This window comes from Apiospora kogelbergensis (assembly GCF_038363985.1).
Source record: "Apiospora kogelbergensis strain CBS 113332 chromosome Unknown utg000009l_segment0_segment0, whole genome shotgun sequence".
Lineage (NCBI taxonomy): Eukaryota > Fungi > Ascomycota > Sordariomycetes > Amphisphaeriales > Apiosporaceae > Apiospora > Apiospora kogelbergensis.
In genome coordinates, this window is record NW_027117426.1 from 276,663 (window position 1) to 291,100 (window position 14,438).

General features: G+C 53.5%; 8 protein-coding genes across 8 annotated transcripts; 1 reads left to right on the top strand and 7 right to left on the bottom strand.

Annotated features, from left to right (window-relative positions):
- Positions 1–141: 141 nt before the first annotated feature.
- PG998_013119 (O-methyltransferase) lies at positions 142–907 on the bottom strand (the record flags this gene model as incomplete). The annotated part of the gene is made up of 2 exons (XM_066879935.1): positions 142–350; positions 424–907. The coding sequence occupies 2 exons, from the start codon at positions 905–907 to the stop codon at positions 142–144; spliced, it is 693 nt and encodes a 230-aa protein (XP_066724074.1).
- Positions 908–1,742: 835 nt separating this feature from the next.
- Positions 1,743–3,490, bottom strand: PG998_013120 (cytochrome P450 oxidoreductase/alkane hydroxylase; the record flags this gene model as incomplete). The annotated part of the gene is made up of 3 exons (XM_066879936.1): positions 1,743–1,924; positions 2,023–2,289; positions 2,374–3,490. The coding sequence occupies 3 exons, from the start codon at positions 3,488–3,490 to the stop codon at positions 1,743–1,745; spliced, it is 1,566 nt and encodes a 521-aa protein (XP_066724075.1).
- Positions 3,491–4,605: 1,115 nt separating this feature from the next.
- Positions 4,606–5,055, bottom strand: PG998_013121 (uncharacterized protein; the record flags this gene model as incomplete). The annotated part of the gene is made up of 3 exons (XM_066879937.1): positions 4,606–4,875; positions 4,929–4,945; positions 5,016–5,055. The coding sequence occupies 3 exons, from the start codon at positions 5,053–5,055 to the stop codon at positions 4,606–4,608; spliced, it is 327 nt and encodes a 108-aa protein (XP_066724076.1).
- Positions 5,056–6,553: 1,498 nt separating this feature from the next.
- Positions 6,554–7,189, bottom strand: PG998_013122 (uncharacterized protein; the record flags this gene model as incomplete). The annotated part of the gene is made up of 1 exon (XM_066879938.1): positions 6,554–7,189. The coding sequence occupies one exon, from the start codon at positions 7,187–7,189 to the stop codon at positions 6,554–6,556; it is 636 nt and encodes a 211-aa protein (XP_066724077.1).
- Positions 7,190–8,152: 963 nt separating this feature from the next.
- PG998_013123 (uncharacterized protein) lies at positions 8,153–8,726 on the bottom strand (the record flags this gene model as incomplete). The annotated part of the gene is made up of 2 exons (XM_066879939.1): positions 8,153–8,404; positions 8,670–8,726. 2 exons carry the CDS (start codon positions 8,724–8,726, stop codon positions 8,153–8,155), a joined length of 309 nt encoding a protein of 102 aa, XP_066724078.1.
- A 587-nt stretch (positions 8,727–9,313) lies between these two features.
- Positions 9,314–10,432, bottom strand: PG998_013124 (Tyrosinase; the record flags this gene model as incomplete). Its single annotated transcript, XM_066879940.1, is given in 4 exon segments — positions 9,314–9,552; positions 9,638–10,005; positions 10,064–10,220; positions 10,234–10,432. The coding sequence occupies 4 exon segments, from the start codon at positions 10,430–10,432 to the stop codon at positions 9,314–9,316; spliced, it is 963 nt and encodes a 320-aa protein (XP_066724079.1).
- Positions 10,433–11,192: 760 nt separating this feature from the next.
- On the bottom strand, positions 11,193–12,028 carry PG998_013125 (uncharacterized protein; the record flags this gene model as incomplete). The annotated part of the gene is made up of 2 exons (XM_066879941.1): positions 11,193–11,761; positions 11,950–12,028. The coding sequence occupies 2 exons, from the start codon at positions 12,026–12,028 to the stop codon at positions 11,193–11,195; spliced, it is 648 nt and encodes a 215-aa protein (XP_066724080.1).
- Positions 12,029–13,100: 1,072 nt separating this feature from the next.
- PG998_013126 (uncharacterized protein) lies at positions 13,101–14,047 on the top strand (the record flags this gene model as incomplete). Its single annotated transcript, XM_066879942.1, has 3 exons — positions 13,101–13,416; positions 13,475–13,582; positions 13,653–14,047. The coding sequence occupies 3 exons, from the start codon at positions 13,101–13,103 to the stop codon at positions 14,045–14,047; spliced, it is 819 nt and encodes a 272-aa protein (XP_066724081.1).
- Between the last annotated feature and the right edge of the window lie 391 nt (positions 14,048–14,438).

Sequence of the window (14,438 nt, forward strand, 5' to 3'; positions counted from 1 at the left end):
TCATAGTCCACCAACCACCAACCATAAATTGCTGTGTCCCCAAAGATCGGACGAAGATGGCCATATGACCCCGCTTGATCTCCCAGCTCGGCCACGACATCTTCTCCATTCCGACCGCTTCAGCAAGGCCCGTCTGTCACTTTACTCAGCCCCGACATACACGGCGACGAGCAGCCCGCCGTGGTAGGGCGCGGTCGACGTTCTGAAGCCGTTGGCGGGGTCGTTGAGGTACACTAACAAGTCGGCGTACTTCTCCTTGGCGGCCACGACGTTATCCACCACCACGGTCGCACCGATTCGCATCTTCGGTTGCACGAGACGCAACGCCGGCAGTGCGAGGACCGCCCAGACTAGATAAGAACACGCCCGATTAGCCGCCCATCAATCAATCCACAGGTAAGCAGTCAGTGAATTCCCACGTACTGTCCAGCAGAAGAAAGTCGACCTGCTCCGGCAGGTCCGTCTTCAAAGTCTCGCGGATGTCGCCCACGCGCAGGTCGATGCACTCGCCCAGGCCCTCGCCCGTCTCGGCCCAGTGCGCCCTGGCCCTGTCGGCCTTGGACGGCTCGTTCTCGGTGGCGATGACCTTGGCCCCCGTCCCGCCCGCGTTCTGCCGCGCGGCGAGCGCCAGGTAGACGGTGCTGACGCCGAACGAGGTGCCGGCCTCGACGACGCGGCGCGCCCCGCTCGCGCGCAGCAGCAGGTACACCAGCGCGCACTTGTCGGGCTCGAGGGCGACGAAGCGGTCGAGCGCCGCCGCCTGCGGCTGCGTCGCGTCCGTGCTCACGTAGGCCGGCTCGTGCAGGGCCTGCGTGTGCAGGCGGCGCAGCAGGGCGAGGGTCGCCGGCGCGGCCTGGATGGACGACAGGGCTTCGTCGATCATCTTGTCTGTCGCAGTGGTAGCCATGGTGATTCTGTTAGTGCAGTGCAAGTTTCTGGTGGCTGAGAGATTGTCGACGTGAAGAAGAAGTAGAAAGAAATAGTATCATCCATCCATCTTTATTAGTCGCAACTCTACTCTGGCGAACCTACTGGCCCCGAAGCTTGCGCGGGTGGATCCTACGGTAGCCGGCGGCTCTGTCCGCTCCCGTAGCCGAAGCCGGGCAGCCAACTCAATGTTGAGCCGCACTATTGCGCCTCTCGTAGCACAAAAGCAAATGGCGATGACTGATATCCTACACCAAGCCCCAAGAGCGCACCCTGTAACGTCGCTTTGCTGCGTCACCCATACATGACCCCGCCTCCAACCGCAGGAACCGGACCTCTCAAGTTTGGTGGTGTAGCTTCAGTTCCACCACGCTCGTGACTCACATTCTCCGTCCATCACCGCACATCTCCGCGGAACCGCCGGCAGCTGCCTGGATGCAGGGACATCTATCTCCCGCGATCCAGTCTGCCTGGCAAGCGGTTTCATATTCATCCGGCACCGGGTGCCGTCGTTGAGCCGCAGATCACTGAGCAACCAAGTAGTAATTTGCGACATTGCGCATTCTTTTTCCGTGAATAGCCGATTTCGCCGTATTTACCTCTAATCAGTACAAGTATTCCTATCACATACACAACGGCCCGAGAAGCCCCCGGAAACAAATATCCCAGCGTTCAGTTGGGACCAGCAGAAACGAATGGGGACGAATATAATACACTCTTCAACCAATGGCTATTATTACTCCGAGAACGCAATGAGAAAAGGAAAAGAAGAGGCCAATCCCCCATCGCCGTGTGCATCCACGCATTCCAACAGCTTACAAACCTTCAACCGTCTTCGCCAGAGGATCCGGCGTCATCGATATCCACATGCCGTTCCGGTTGGAGAGGGCCAGCCGCGTCCGGGGCGCATAGGGGCGGTCGTCGCGGCTCTCGATGCGGGCGAACGACTGCACAAGCCGGACGAGGGTGTAGGTGGACTGCCGCTGCACATAGGTCTCTGGAGCGCGTCGCCCGTCGGCTTGCATTAGCATCTCCCAATTTGGTGTCTTGCAGTGGGAAAATACATCAAAAAGAGAGAAGAAGAAAGCCACTTACGTCCACTGCAGGTGCGCGGTCCGATGAGGAACGGCAGGTAGCCCGGCGTGTCGATGGGCAGCTCGTCCCAGCGATCCGGGCGGAACTCCTCGGCGTCGTCGCCGAAGACGTCGGGGTGGCGGTGCGCGCCCCAGGTCGACAAGACCAACGGCTGGCCCTTCTTGATCAGGAGGCTGTCCTTGCCTTCGGGTCCGCCGCCGGTCGGCAGCCAGGTGTCCTTGTTGGCGATGCGGGCGTTGACGGGGATTGGGGGAAGGAGTCTCAATGCTTCAGTCGTTGCGGCGCGAGTTAGCAGTGGCAGGAGACGGTGGAGGGACAGGAACAACAAAAAACTTGAAAGAAGTCACTAACCCTCGTTGACGACTTGCTGAAGATAGGGGAATCCTCCGATCTGCTGGTATGTGGGCTCTTCGTAGCCGACCGTGTCGAGCACACTCCGCCGGAGCTCGGCGTACACGTCCGCGTGGCGCGACAGGAACCAGACCGTGGCGGCCATGATGCCGGCCAGCGAGTCATTGCTGAACGAGACGGTGATCATGGCGTCTCTGATCTCCAACGGATCATCCGTGTACCGAACAAGGCCATCGAGAATCGAGCGACGCACCTCGTTGCCGTCGTCCCCTACCTGTAGGTCCGGGGAGGTGGTCTCGGCTATCTCTTGGAACTTTCTGGTGATGATGGCGTCCATGTACGCCTTGTAGACGGCCACGTCCGCCTTCCAGCTGCCCTGCGGCAGGTACTGGTAGAGCGGCCCCAGGTTGCCGAGCCACGCCACGTTGCGCTGCACGCGCGCCGCGGCCTGGACGAACCGCCTCTGGCGTTCCGACTGGCGGTCCGGGACCTGGCAGTCCGGGCAGTCGCCCGTGACGGCCTCCTGCAGCACGTCGGTGGCCATGTCCACGAGCAGCGCCTGGACGTCGACCTGTTCGCCGCCCGCGGGAATGCGCGCCAAGAGACGGCGGAAGTGCGCGTCTTGGGAGGGCATGTGGAACAGGTCCGGCAGGCGCGAGAACTGCAGCCGCCACATATTGCGCTTCTCGCGCCAGGCGGCGCCGTCGGCGACGGCGATGCTGCGGGGCGAGATGTCGCGCATCATGTGCTCGCGGATGCTGCGGCCGGCGTCGAAGTCGAGCCAGCGCGTGTGCAGGATGTGGCGGAGGTTCGCGGCGTCGCGCGTGAAGGCCACCCGGACGCCCAGGAAGCGGGCCACGTACGTGTCGCCGTGCTCGGCCCACAGCGTGTCCAGGTACTCGGCCGGGTTCTCGCGGACGACGGCGCGCACCGAGGCCGCGATCTTGCGGAGCCCCAGGACGTCCCAGGGGCGCTCCGTCTTGCCGGCCTTGCACCGCCGGCTCGCCCGCACTTGCTGGGCGGACCGCCACCGTTTGGCTTGGTGCAGGAGGTACGTGACGGAGAGGTGGGAAAACAGCAGGGCGAGACAGACTTGGGATAACGTTGTCAAATACATTTTGGCTCTACCGCTTCTGGCGAGAGCATCGGACAAGGGAATTTGTGGGAAAAAGGAAAGCGAGAAAAGGCAAGGCTGGATTAGTTTCTCATTCGGCTATATGTACACTATATCCCCCAAAAGACGATATCGACCACCCGAATTCACACCACCATGAACTTGACGTTCCTGTGGGGAGTTCCAGAACATACTTACCTACTTGGCTCGGGCCTCACCAATGATGGGGGACGTGTTCGGCAACGTTCCGAACCAGTTTTGATTTGCCAGTACAGCTAATAGGTTCGTGCTTTGATGTTCTGAACGGTTACACCGCATGGCCAGTCAAGCCCTACGCAGTCTAATCTGAGACACGTATGGTGATTTCCGCTCTCAGATTTAATTTTTTCGTGATCTCCCTCGCTAATTGCGGCATTGATTAGTTGTGGACAGTGTTGATCGCTCGAGAATTCGCGCCGCCCGGGGACTTTCGCTTGAAACAAGGTCTCACCAACCTCTGGGCTCGAGTGAAGCCAAACTTTTCGGGGTCCATGGGCGGGAGCCTCATTGGTGATAAGTTCTCCTTGGTCATACGGGCGGTATGTTGTGGTGATAACCACCACTCCAAATCTTGAGCAGACCAATCAATACGCCGCCGGCAGATATCAAATTCTGCACCAGGCCCAAACGCCCCGGAGAAAGTCTTTCAAGTAGCGAAGCATGGGGCTTTGCCAAGTCCGAACTCATACATCCTTTCCATTCGGCTCACAGACCGACAGCCCCAACGCTTTCACTTCTGAAGATTCATGTAATGGGTCTGGAATGGCACATATTATTGGTGAGGACCAGCTGTAAAGCACAAGCCTAGTAAGGTTCTTGGTGATTAATTTACACCGGTTTATACGCATATGGTTCATGAGTTGGACCTGGAATGTGTTCACAGGCCTTTACCAAAGGCATATATTGTGGCCCGTGTCGTCAAGTGGCATAGGGAATATGGCTTTCACTTATAATCGGCTCCGTTAGAGTAGGAAAGAAGGGCATTCTGGAACCCCAAAGTTGGTAAGTGCAGACTGAATATTGGTCTACCTAGTAGCCGTTGCGGTACCACCTCTGCCTGCGCTGTGGGTTGTGCATCATTAGTTGATGGTCGTAGACTCCTCTTCAGCCGCGTAGATCGCGTACTTCGAGCGCTTGTCCAAAGCGTCTTCATCCTTGCCAGAAGCATAAATAGCATATTTCTGGCGCTTGTCCAAGGCATCTTCATCCTCGCCAGCCGCGTAAATAGCATATTTCTGGCGCTTGTCCAAGGCATCTTCATCCTTGCCGGACGCGTAAATCGCATACTTCTGGCGCTTCTCCATAGCGGCGACAGAGCCCGAACGCTCCGAGTTGCGCTGCAGGCCAATCTTGGTTAGCATTCAAGGTGGATGGACTGAGTCCGGTCTTGGAACAGGCTTACGCTGTTTGCAATATTAGCTTGGGTGATACAATGATACATATATAAGATTTGATACTTACTCCTTGTTGATGGGTCCGGCCATCGCACCGAGGCTCAGGGAGAGGATGATGAAAGACTTGAATTGCATTGTGACGGTGTGTCTGTTAAGTCGATGCTTCGATACGAGGAACGTTTTAATAACAATGGTTAAGAACTGATAGTTGTCGAGAACGATGCTTGGATGTTTGAATCGACTCGTGGAAGGTGATAGCAACACGGGTTATATAGCATTCTCAGTTCATTCCAAAGACCTTATCAGCACCACCAAGTTGAATCATCGCTTAGCCTTTTCGGCGTTTTGTTACAAACACTTTGAGCCGCAATCTGTGTAAGACTTGTACACACCAATGATTGACCTGTTTCTACTTCTGCCAGACAAGTAAGCCGCGGCATCCGCTGGACTCGGTACGCGAGATGATATGAGATGCGTTTCGCGAACCTCTCATGGCGATCTTGAAGGTACCGCACTTGTACCGGCTGCCATTGAGTTCTTCCTCATGTTATTACCACGATGTACTATGACCAGTATAAATCAGGTATACTAGTAAGTAGTCAAGGTAGCACAAGGGGTGAATTGATGTGCATGATCTTGTGCCAACCAAAGACTAGCCTGCCTGATGTGTTGACAAGTAGGAATAACACCAACTTTGCCAAATCCACTTGATACATTAGGCAGGTCGAAATGCAGTCCCCAGCCTATGTGATATGCAATGTCCTTTTGCCTTTGCCTTTTGCCACGCGTGATTTCTTTGTGACTGATGAGCCTTGTTTCGAATGAACTCCCCCGCTCTCTTCTGTGCAGTAGTTCAGCCACCAAATCATGCGTGGGCTCTTTGTATTCGCTAACGTATCGCCAGTTGCATCAGGGACATGGTCCGAGTAGCCGTTGATCTCGCGATGAGAGGTTTTCACTTGCATATACGAGCACTATACGCAGGCGAGACCACCAATGCGATCAAGGGAGGTCAGCCCCAAGGCGTCTATGACTTCGCATGTGCTAGAGATAATCGAACCCCACCCCAGGAGAACCGCTAGATACATAGATTATGCAGTGAGACTCGGTTGCTATGAGTAAGCGTCCAAAGCTGCAGTAAGACTCGGTTGCCATGTGTAAGCGTCCAAAGCTGCCAGTCAGCAACATTTCTGCACATTGAATTCCACTAGATCTCTAATACTTGTGCTCCTTGTTGTATGTAGTACCGAACCAAGTTGTGGTTTCTCCAATCTAGTGCGAGGCTTCGGCGTCGGTAGAATAGGACCGAGAAAGCCGCAAGGTGAGTAGTCACTTGATGTTATCACCAAAGTCTCCTAAACGAGATGTTAGCTCCCATTTAGTAGCACATAATCTATAATCTGATAGAATAAACACAATTTTGGTAGTGAGAAAGCACGGCACGCGTAAGTCCAGCAAAACTGGTATCATAATATACAATTCTATGTCGTTCAGCATGGCGGGTAAATTACTTCCATGTACGCATGTAGCCCATCCAGCTCGTGAAACTCCAGAATACTCTTGGAGCAATGATCCGTGTGATGCTGCTGCACCGACTCCGCGTCCGTCCTCCAGCCATGCACAACCGCCCGGTTCAGCTTCCTCCACATGTACAGGCAGTGGGCCACATGCCAGCGGTTGGTCGTCCAGATCCTGCCGGCGGTATAGCTGCCCAGGGTATCGGGGTCATCCGGCAGCCGCTGCGCCCCTGCTGGTCGGCGTAGAAGCGCCAAGGGTGCTCCGACAGGAATTCTTCCATGAGCTCCGTGTCAATGCACCGTGGGGGCAGCCACGCCGTGGCGACCATGTCGAAGTGGCAGCCGCGTGCGATAGCCTCCGATGGGGTATTTCCGCATGGCAGAGGGCTGAAGTCCACCGAGTAAGAGAGCTGACCATGGGGAAAGTCCTTTCCGTCCTTGGTCAGGACCTCGGCGATCAGATTCGTCCTGAAGAAAGACCCTGTGGCTTGGACGCCAAAAGCAAAGGCGATGGCCGCCAATACAGCGAGAAGAAACCAATATGGCCATGAGGGCATTGAAGCCAGTGTTATCTCGGCGTACGACTTGCTGCGGCTGTCGTGTCCACTGTTGACTTTGCTCTCGTGTCCATGCAGGCCATCTTCCCCGCTGTCTTCAATTTCCGAGCCGTCAGTTGCCAAACGTTGGCTGCTGTGTCGCCGGTAGATGTTCTGTGCTATGTCTCGTATATAGCTCCAAAGATGGGTGGCCATCTTGCGTGTCTGATTATAAAATTTCGACTTTGCAAATGATGACTTTATCAAGAATAGACCGAGAAGCGACAAACGTCTGGGAAAGCAGAAGAGCAGAGGAAACGAGGAGCTCGAAACTCGAAACGAAGCGGATTGAAAATGTTTCAATAGGGGACAGATGTCGTTTGACATGGGAACTTGCTTGACCCCGTAAATAGCTGGCTTAGAAGGGTTCCTTCCTTTCAACTAAGGTTATACTGAATTGTGGTAGCACAACCGCTATGATAGGGATATAGTACCATACTAAACAGGTACTGCATAGTACATGAAGTCTTACGGGCCTAAAAAAGTGAATCTGTACCGAGAGATCCCGCAGGTACAAGCCAGCCAATCAAGTTCGAACTAGCTTAGAGACTGCATGGGGAGCAGCAGTACCGAGTGAGCAGGGATCAACCCCGCAGTTATGACACCCCTGAATAAGCCGCCATCAGCTTCGTGGGATTATACTGCATAGAGATGAGCTCGCAGGGACGATCATGGCCCAGACCCAGTCAATGCTACCCAGGACTGGGGTGAGGCCCGACCCTAGTCAGCCCTTACGATACTTACTGAGAACCCGTTGTAACACAGAGCTCTGTACCACCTACCTTGGGAGGTATGCGTATATCAGCCATTGATAAGTGCCTAGTCAAGTGACCTAGAAGAAGCTCTCTTGTCTGATCATGAGATGTATGCCACGCATGTTGGGCCCGAATGTGGCTGGCTGATGCTGCGATCGGGCGAGATTGTTGTCTGACGTGATACAGCACTCCTATGGCGGGATTTCGGTTCACCCTGCTCTATGTGGCGCCATGGTGCGATCGCGATAGACCAGGATGTTCGAAAGCCAAAGCGTTTGTGGTTATAATAATATAGCTTAAATGCATCTCAACGACTTTCTAACGGATAATGCCCGGAAACAGAGAAACCATGAGCTGCCTTGGCCTACATACTGCCAGGCATCGGGCTCGCATGCTCCTCGGCCCATTTCCCCAGCGCCGCACGGTTGCGGCACACATGTAGCTGCCCGTTCGGCACATGCGGCCACGCCGGCTCCAGGTTCACAAGGGTCGGGTCCAGGAAGCATTGCAGCGCCTGCCGCACGGCCTCCACGCAGTGAAGCACATGATCCCGTCGTGACCCGTCCTCCAGTGCGTCGATGGCCGCGGGCTCGTAGAGCTGATCCCGAATCTCAGACTGTTGTCATGTTCGTGTCCCATTAGCTCTGTCTTGTAATGGAGGCGATAGGAGGCGAAAGGTACCTACAAGGCAATGTAGCTGGTGATAGCCCGCGATCATGTAATGCATCTCCCCTGGATACTGTGTAGACTCGGCACCCCTGGGGAGCGAATATTTATCGGCGAAAGCAGTGGCTACACGCACGGATCCTCCGCCCTCTTTGGCACGCCACCGTATTAGCTTGGGGCATTCATTGTCTTGGGATTTCCAACGGAAAACATACTAGGGATCGTATCATGCCACTTTTCGTCGGCATAGCGATGACCCGGTAGGGCGTCATCTTCCAGGCCCACCCAGTCGTGGTCGAAAGGTACTGCGATCTTGTCGGGAGCACCAACTAGGGAAGCACACCTCATTAGAAATAATTCAGCTTTTCTAATTGGAGAGACACCTGAGCCAATGAAAAAGATGGGGAGAATCTCACAATAGGCAAGCTCACGCGGGCCTGACGTCGAAAGAAATAGGTGCAGAAACCAACTGGCACTTAAGGCGATGAGAAAGAAAAGGAGCATCAGTTCTATCAGCGTCCAGCGCCGAACTAATCGACGTAACGAAGGGGCGGAGCGTTCATGGCCGCCATCCAATGAGGTCGATTCCTGTGAGGCAAGAGTCTCCTCGACTTCAAAGTCTTGCTGCGGAAGAGGACCGTACGGTTTCATGGTCAAGGTTATGAGCGACAAGCTTGTGGATGTTAGATGAAAGAAAGAGGTACAAGTCTTGCAACGACTAACGTGCATGGTCATGATTTCTTATATGTCTTAAATACATAGTTCCGGTATAGAATATTGCAGTGTGGGTCTATTAAGTACTTTTTGTACTACGGTAAGCTGACTTATTTGGCAAGATAAATTTCCTATTGGCCTGATATCACGCCACACTTGAATACCGATAGCATAACGGACCGGACTCCGTCGTCATGACATCGCCGACCCTTATGGCCCGAGCAAGTCCTTCATACTGCAATACGTCTGCCAGGTTTGCGGGGCCGGAAGACGAAGGCTGTTGCTCCGACTCGGAGTAATCGTTCTGTCGGGCACGAGCATCCTCCTCTTGCCACAGCCACCACAGCCGGTCTAGTTGAACATGGTGAAGCCAGAAGAGGGGATCTGGCACTCTCGCAAAGATTAGACAGCGTTTTCCTGGCCCCTTAGACCTTCCGCGATTACCGTATAATAAGACAGAATAACGTACCGTTGGGCGCTGCGCTGGTATTCAAATCGCCGTCTATCTGGTAATGGAAAAAGTTGTGGGCAAACCCCTCAAGCATGTACCGAAACGACCCGTAGTTTTTTGCTTGGGCCAGTCGCTTCATAGCCGCGGGCTTGATGAAATCCCCAGAGAGGCTGCCTCCTTCGCCGGACTCGTAGTTGTGGAAGCTCCGGGACAGGCAATGGGGTAAGATGCTCCCATTTTGTGTATAAAGAGCCTGGACACTCCCAAAAAGCCCAGTCACACATCCCGCGTTGAAGTCTTTGTTTGCTTCGCCACCGAATCCGGTCTCGTCATCCCATATCGAAGAACTGCTCAGATTTTGCCAATCTGTCGTCCAGTCCCAATATCTGTCAGATAGCTGTCAGCAGTGATGAAACGACAATCGCAGCTCCAATGGTCGATGACGGACGGGAGTTGACCTTGAAATCCACAGTATTCTCGTAGGTGTTGCTCGTAGATGTGGAGGAACATGCGATGCCAAGGTAGGAACAAGGCTCTATCATGCGCTGCGCAGGCAGCTCGTCAGTATTACGAGGCCAACCGAGAGAGAAAGAATCGGGGTCTGTTCGACTTACCGTCTTGCATGATATGCACCCAGGTGAGATCATCAAGCAGCGATCCCTCACCATTGAGTTGGGACGGTTTCGTGTAAAGACACATGGCGGCCGACATATAGTCTTTCTTCTCTCCCGTCGTCAAACTCCTCCATTCCCGCCTCGTACGAGGCCTAGAGCATATTTGTTCTAGCGGAGCATCAGAGGGCTTTCTATCCATGGGCGGTGACGGAGCGGACGACGATAAGGTCCAAGCAGCTCCAAGTAAAAGCAAAACCGTAGCAGAGAAGAGGAGCACATAGCCGAGAATCGTGCGCGCTTTCCATTGCTCTTTCTTGATGCTGCCCCGCGGTCAGAGAGAGCTCAGGTATGGGAATCAAGAAGGAGAGCTGTCGCTTACTCTGTAACCTGTTCAGTATCATCGTAGTCACTCCCCTGTAAAAGAAAATCCGAGCTCTGGGCCACACTCGCCATTGTATTATTCAACGAAACAAAACGCTGGGTTAGAGTGGCGGAAGAAGCAGTGAACAACAACCCGCTGCACAATTATTACAAGGCAGCATACGGTGTTTTCTCTGGAAATGCACTAGAGTTGGGCATACCAAGAACCCTGAAACCGATTAAATGCATAATAAGCTATACCGAGGTTTCTGATGTCATGAAATAGGTTAACCCCTGGACCCCCGTCTCACTCGGTGTTCTTACTCATACCCTGCATGACCCTCACATCTGCATGCGCGCTAAGACTATAATAAGTAAGGTATACCAGAAAGGAAGGTGGGGTTACCAGATGCGATTACTAGTAGATGTGCATAATCTACTGCCTTTGTTACTTATGGTAAGCTTACGGTAAGCATCTTATCATTTGCGGGGTTATGTACGTGGATGGACGGATGGATACCCGTGTTCAAAAAGATGTTCTTGAAGAAAGCTATTGGACAACCTTTGTAAGAGCCCAGCCGGCTTTACAAGACAAGCGTTTAGGCGACGATCTCTAAAGTACCATTCATAACAGTGGGAAGACCATTGTAATCCGTCATCCTTCCTAAAGCCCATTGGTGAATCTTGTCAAAATCTCGGCATGTGTGTGGCGTTTTAGTGCTCAGAATCAGCTTGTTGCCTACCCTTTCCCACTCCATCGGGGTCAGGTCACTGTGACACTGGATAGACTGTCGCAGGTGGTTGAGGCAATGACCGATATGGTCCTTCCGCATCGGCCCGTGAGACTCCGCGAAGACATGACCGTATGCCTCGGGGTAGAGCGCTTGGCGAAGCTTGTTCAGACAGTGCAGCGAGTGGAACACCTCCAGCCCGGTGAAGGAGGCGCCCGTCTCGGGCCACCTGAATGTTTGCACCTCGGCCCCTTCCTGCCCGTGCAGGTCGATATTCATACCGCGTTCGAGGTAGTCCCAGGCTTGGTCGACCGCGGGCGAGGGCGGTCCAACGTACTCGGAACCCCTCGAGTCGGTCAGGAAGTTCCCATCCTCGTCGAGCTCCACGCCGCCGCCAAAATCATGTTGGATCAACTCAATTGCGCCCCTGGCAGCCCCTGATGATTCACGTTAGCGTCAGAGTACGAACAGAAAGACTGCGTGCTGAGGTACGCACCTAGGTCGGTCGCAAAGCCACGATCATAAGACGAGTGAGAACCGCGACAATGCCAGATAGTAAATGAGGCGAAAGCGATGTTCAAAAATATAGATATGAAAAGTCCACTTCGAAGAAGTGTATAGGAACCTTGAGAATCGGATGGCCTGGCGGCCGCCTGTTCCAGCAAACCTTCCGATTCAAACTCCTTCTCCTCTCGGTTGAGCATGGTGATGTGCACAGCAATCAAGACGAATGCGAACTGGATACGAAGTATTTCAGGACGTATATCTGGGGTGCCGGGAGCAGAGAAAGACGACCAACAGAATGCTCGATGGCAACAGATAGAGTATGTTGCCGTGTCGCTACGGGGAATTACCTTTAGATTCTCGCCGCAAGCCGGACTGCCATTGAGCTCGTATCTGCGTATCTGCATTGTCCTTTGACGAAAATGGAAGCTATAGGTTGCGAAATCTAAGGGTGCCTTAGTATACGCCACCTAGATGCAGCTGTGCTACCACACATTAGGTAGGACGATATGCAGTCAGACTTTGGAGCCCGCATGTCTAGTCCCACCAACCTTTCCAAAGAGCTGCGATATACTACATCATTATTCTCCTAAATTAAAGAGCTATCATATCATGCAGGTGGTCTCACCGCTGTTCCAGCGTGGCGAGGAGCCCGGGAATGACTTTGCAACCCGTCCGCTAACGTCATGCCGTCATCGAGGGCCGCGAATAACTTGCGCGGCAACTAGTCCCTGGCACACGGAGGTACAAACTGATACTTACAACACCAATTTTAAGGACTGAACTTGCAAGCCTCTTAATCTCCCTGTAGTTTTCCGCTTTGGAAGGTGGTACTGAAAATATGGGTGGGAAGTCTCTGAGTAAGCCCGGCAGAACTCCTTACACGCTTTACGGACCACTCGGCCAGCGGATGAAAATCAACAAACTAGAGACTAGACCGTGGTGCAGTTTATACGCCGTAATGTGGACTTTCAATTCTCCTTCGGTACCGTTCCTCACACAGGCCAGTAGGTAGACGAACCGATGCCAAGACCCAGCGATTTATTATCACCCCCCTAGGCAACCCCACAGTATACATGGGAAAGATAGCAGACTTCGGACAGTCAGCCGGAGCAGATAGAGTCATCCAATGGATCGAAATTTTATTCCAGAAGCCCGACACCACATCGATTTTTCCTCTTCTATCCATCAATCTATTGAGTGCCGGTCGTAGACATTCATGGTTGCGAAATAGCCTATATGTTTTCAATATTCTCAAAGAGCCATAGAGGAATGGCACATTATCGTGACTTGGGAGACTCTTTGGCAAGGGAAGCTCATGGAGATACGAGGACTGAGGCTCTCGAGTCGTTGATAGGGAAGGAGGAAAGACAAGACTGGGGAGACGACCCAGGTAATCATCTTGGTTCCAGGCGTGCGCGGGGGCTGAGATCACAACATATGAAGTACACGATGATTCCCTTGCATTGGGTCTTGCATGCCGTCCTGGTGCTGGTGATAGTAGGCTTGGTCCTCGACAGGAGTTACCACGAGGAGCGATATGGCCAGATAGAGGTTGCAGGTGATCTCACCGGCTTTGCCCCAAAGAGTGAGTAACGGCCCTTGCCACCCACGTTGCGCGGCGAGTGTGCTCACTTCTGAAACAGTGTCGCAGCAAATTACAACCTTCGCACCCGACACGGCCTTCGTCCCGGAAAACATTTCTGAATTCTTCACCGAGAAGGTTCAGAAGAAGTGGCTGAGTATCGTACCCAGTACGTGACATCAACGCCCTTCGTGAGCACAGTTGGCATCACAGCTGCTAACACAATATTCATTCACCAGAGGGTCTTGGCTACGTCAAGGTCCATGATCCCGAGAAATACAACAACCTGCCTACACCCTTGGTGGGCTACAGCCCCAACACGTTCACCACCTCCGTGACGCACCAGCTGCACTGTCTGCACTCCATCGTGTCGACCTTTGCCACCATGACGTCATCCGACAACAGCACCGAAGAAGGGGCAGACGTAGAGGCGTGGCACCTCTCCCACTGCTTCGATTACCTCCGGCAGAGCATCATGTGCTGTGGTGACATGGCGCTTGAGGGGACGCACACAACCTTCCCGGACGGCTCGATAGGAAGCGACGGCTGGGATGCCAAGCACGTCTGCAAAGACTATAGGCAGATCCTGACACACCTCGAGGAGCAGCGGGCGAACGACGATATCTGGATCTAACTAGGGCTGAGGGTTTAGAGGATGTCAACCGCAGCATATGAATCTAATGGATAGTACCTCTGGAAGCGGTGTCAATTTTGTTTTAAGCTTTTATTGAAGCCCAAATCTATTGCATGTCCCCCCAGCCCATAAATTATGTACAGATCATGGGGATGCAATTATGTTTCCCAGTACGGATGCTCGGCGTGTAGTACATGGAAGAATCCACTGGGGGATCATCCGATGCTGTCTTCCCAATTGGTACTGAGATCGTCATTTCTCCCGTGACGTTCCATCGCTCGTTCGTACCTCGGCGGCGCAGCACACGATGATGCAGTGCAAAGATACAACCCAATCATATGAGTGCAGTTACTAATGTAGTGGAGGGGTCGAGATTGACGGGTACGGCAAT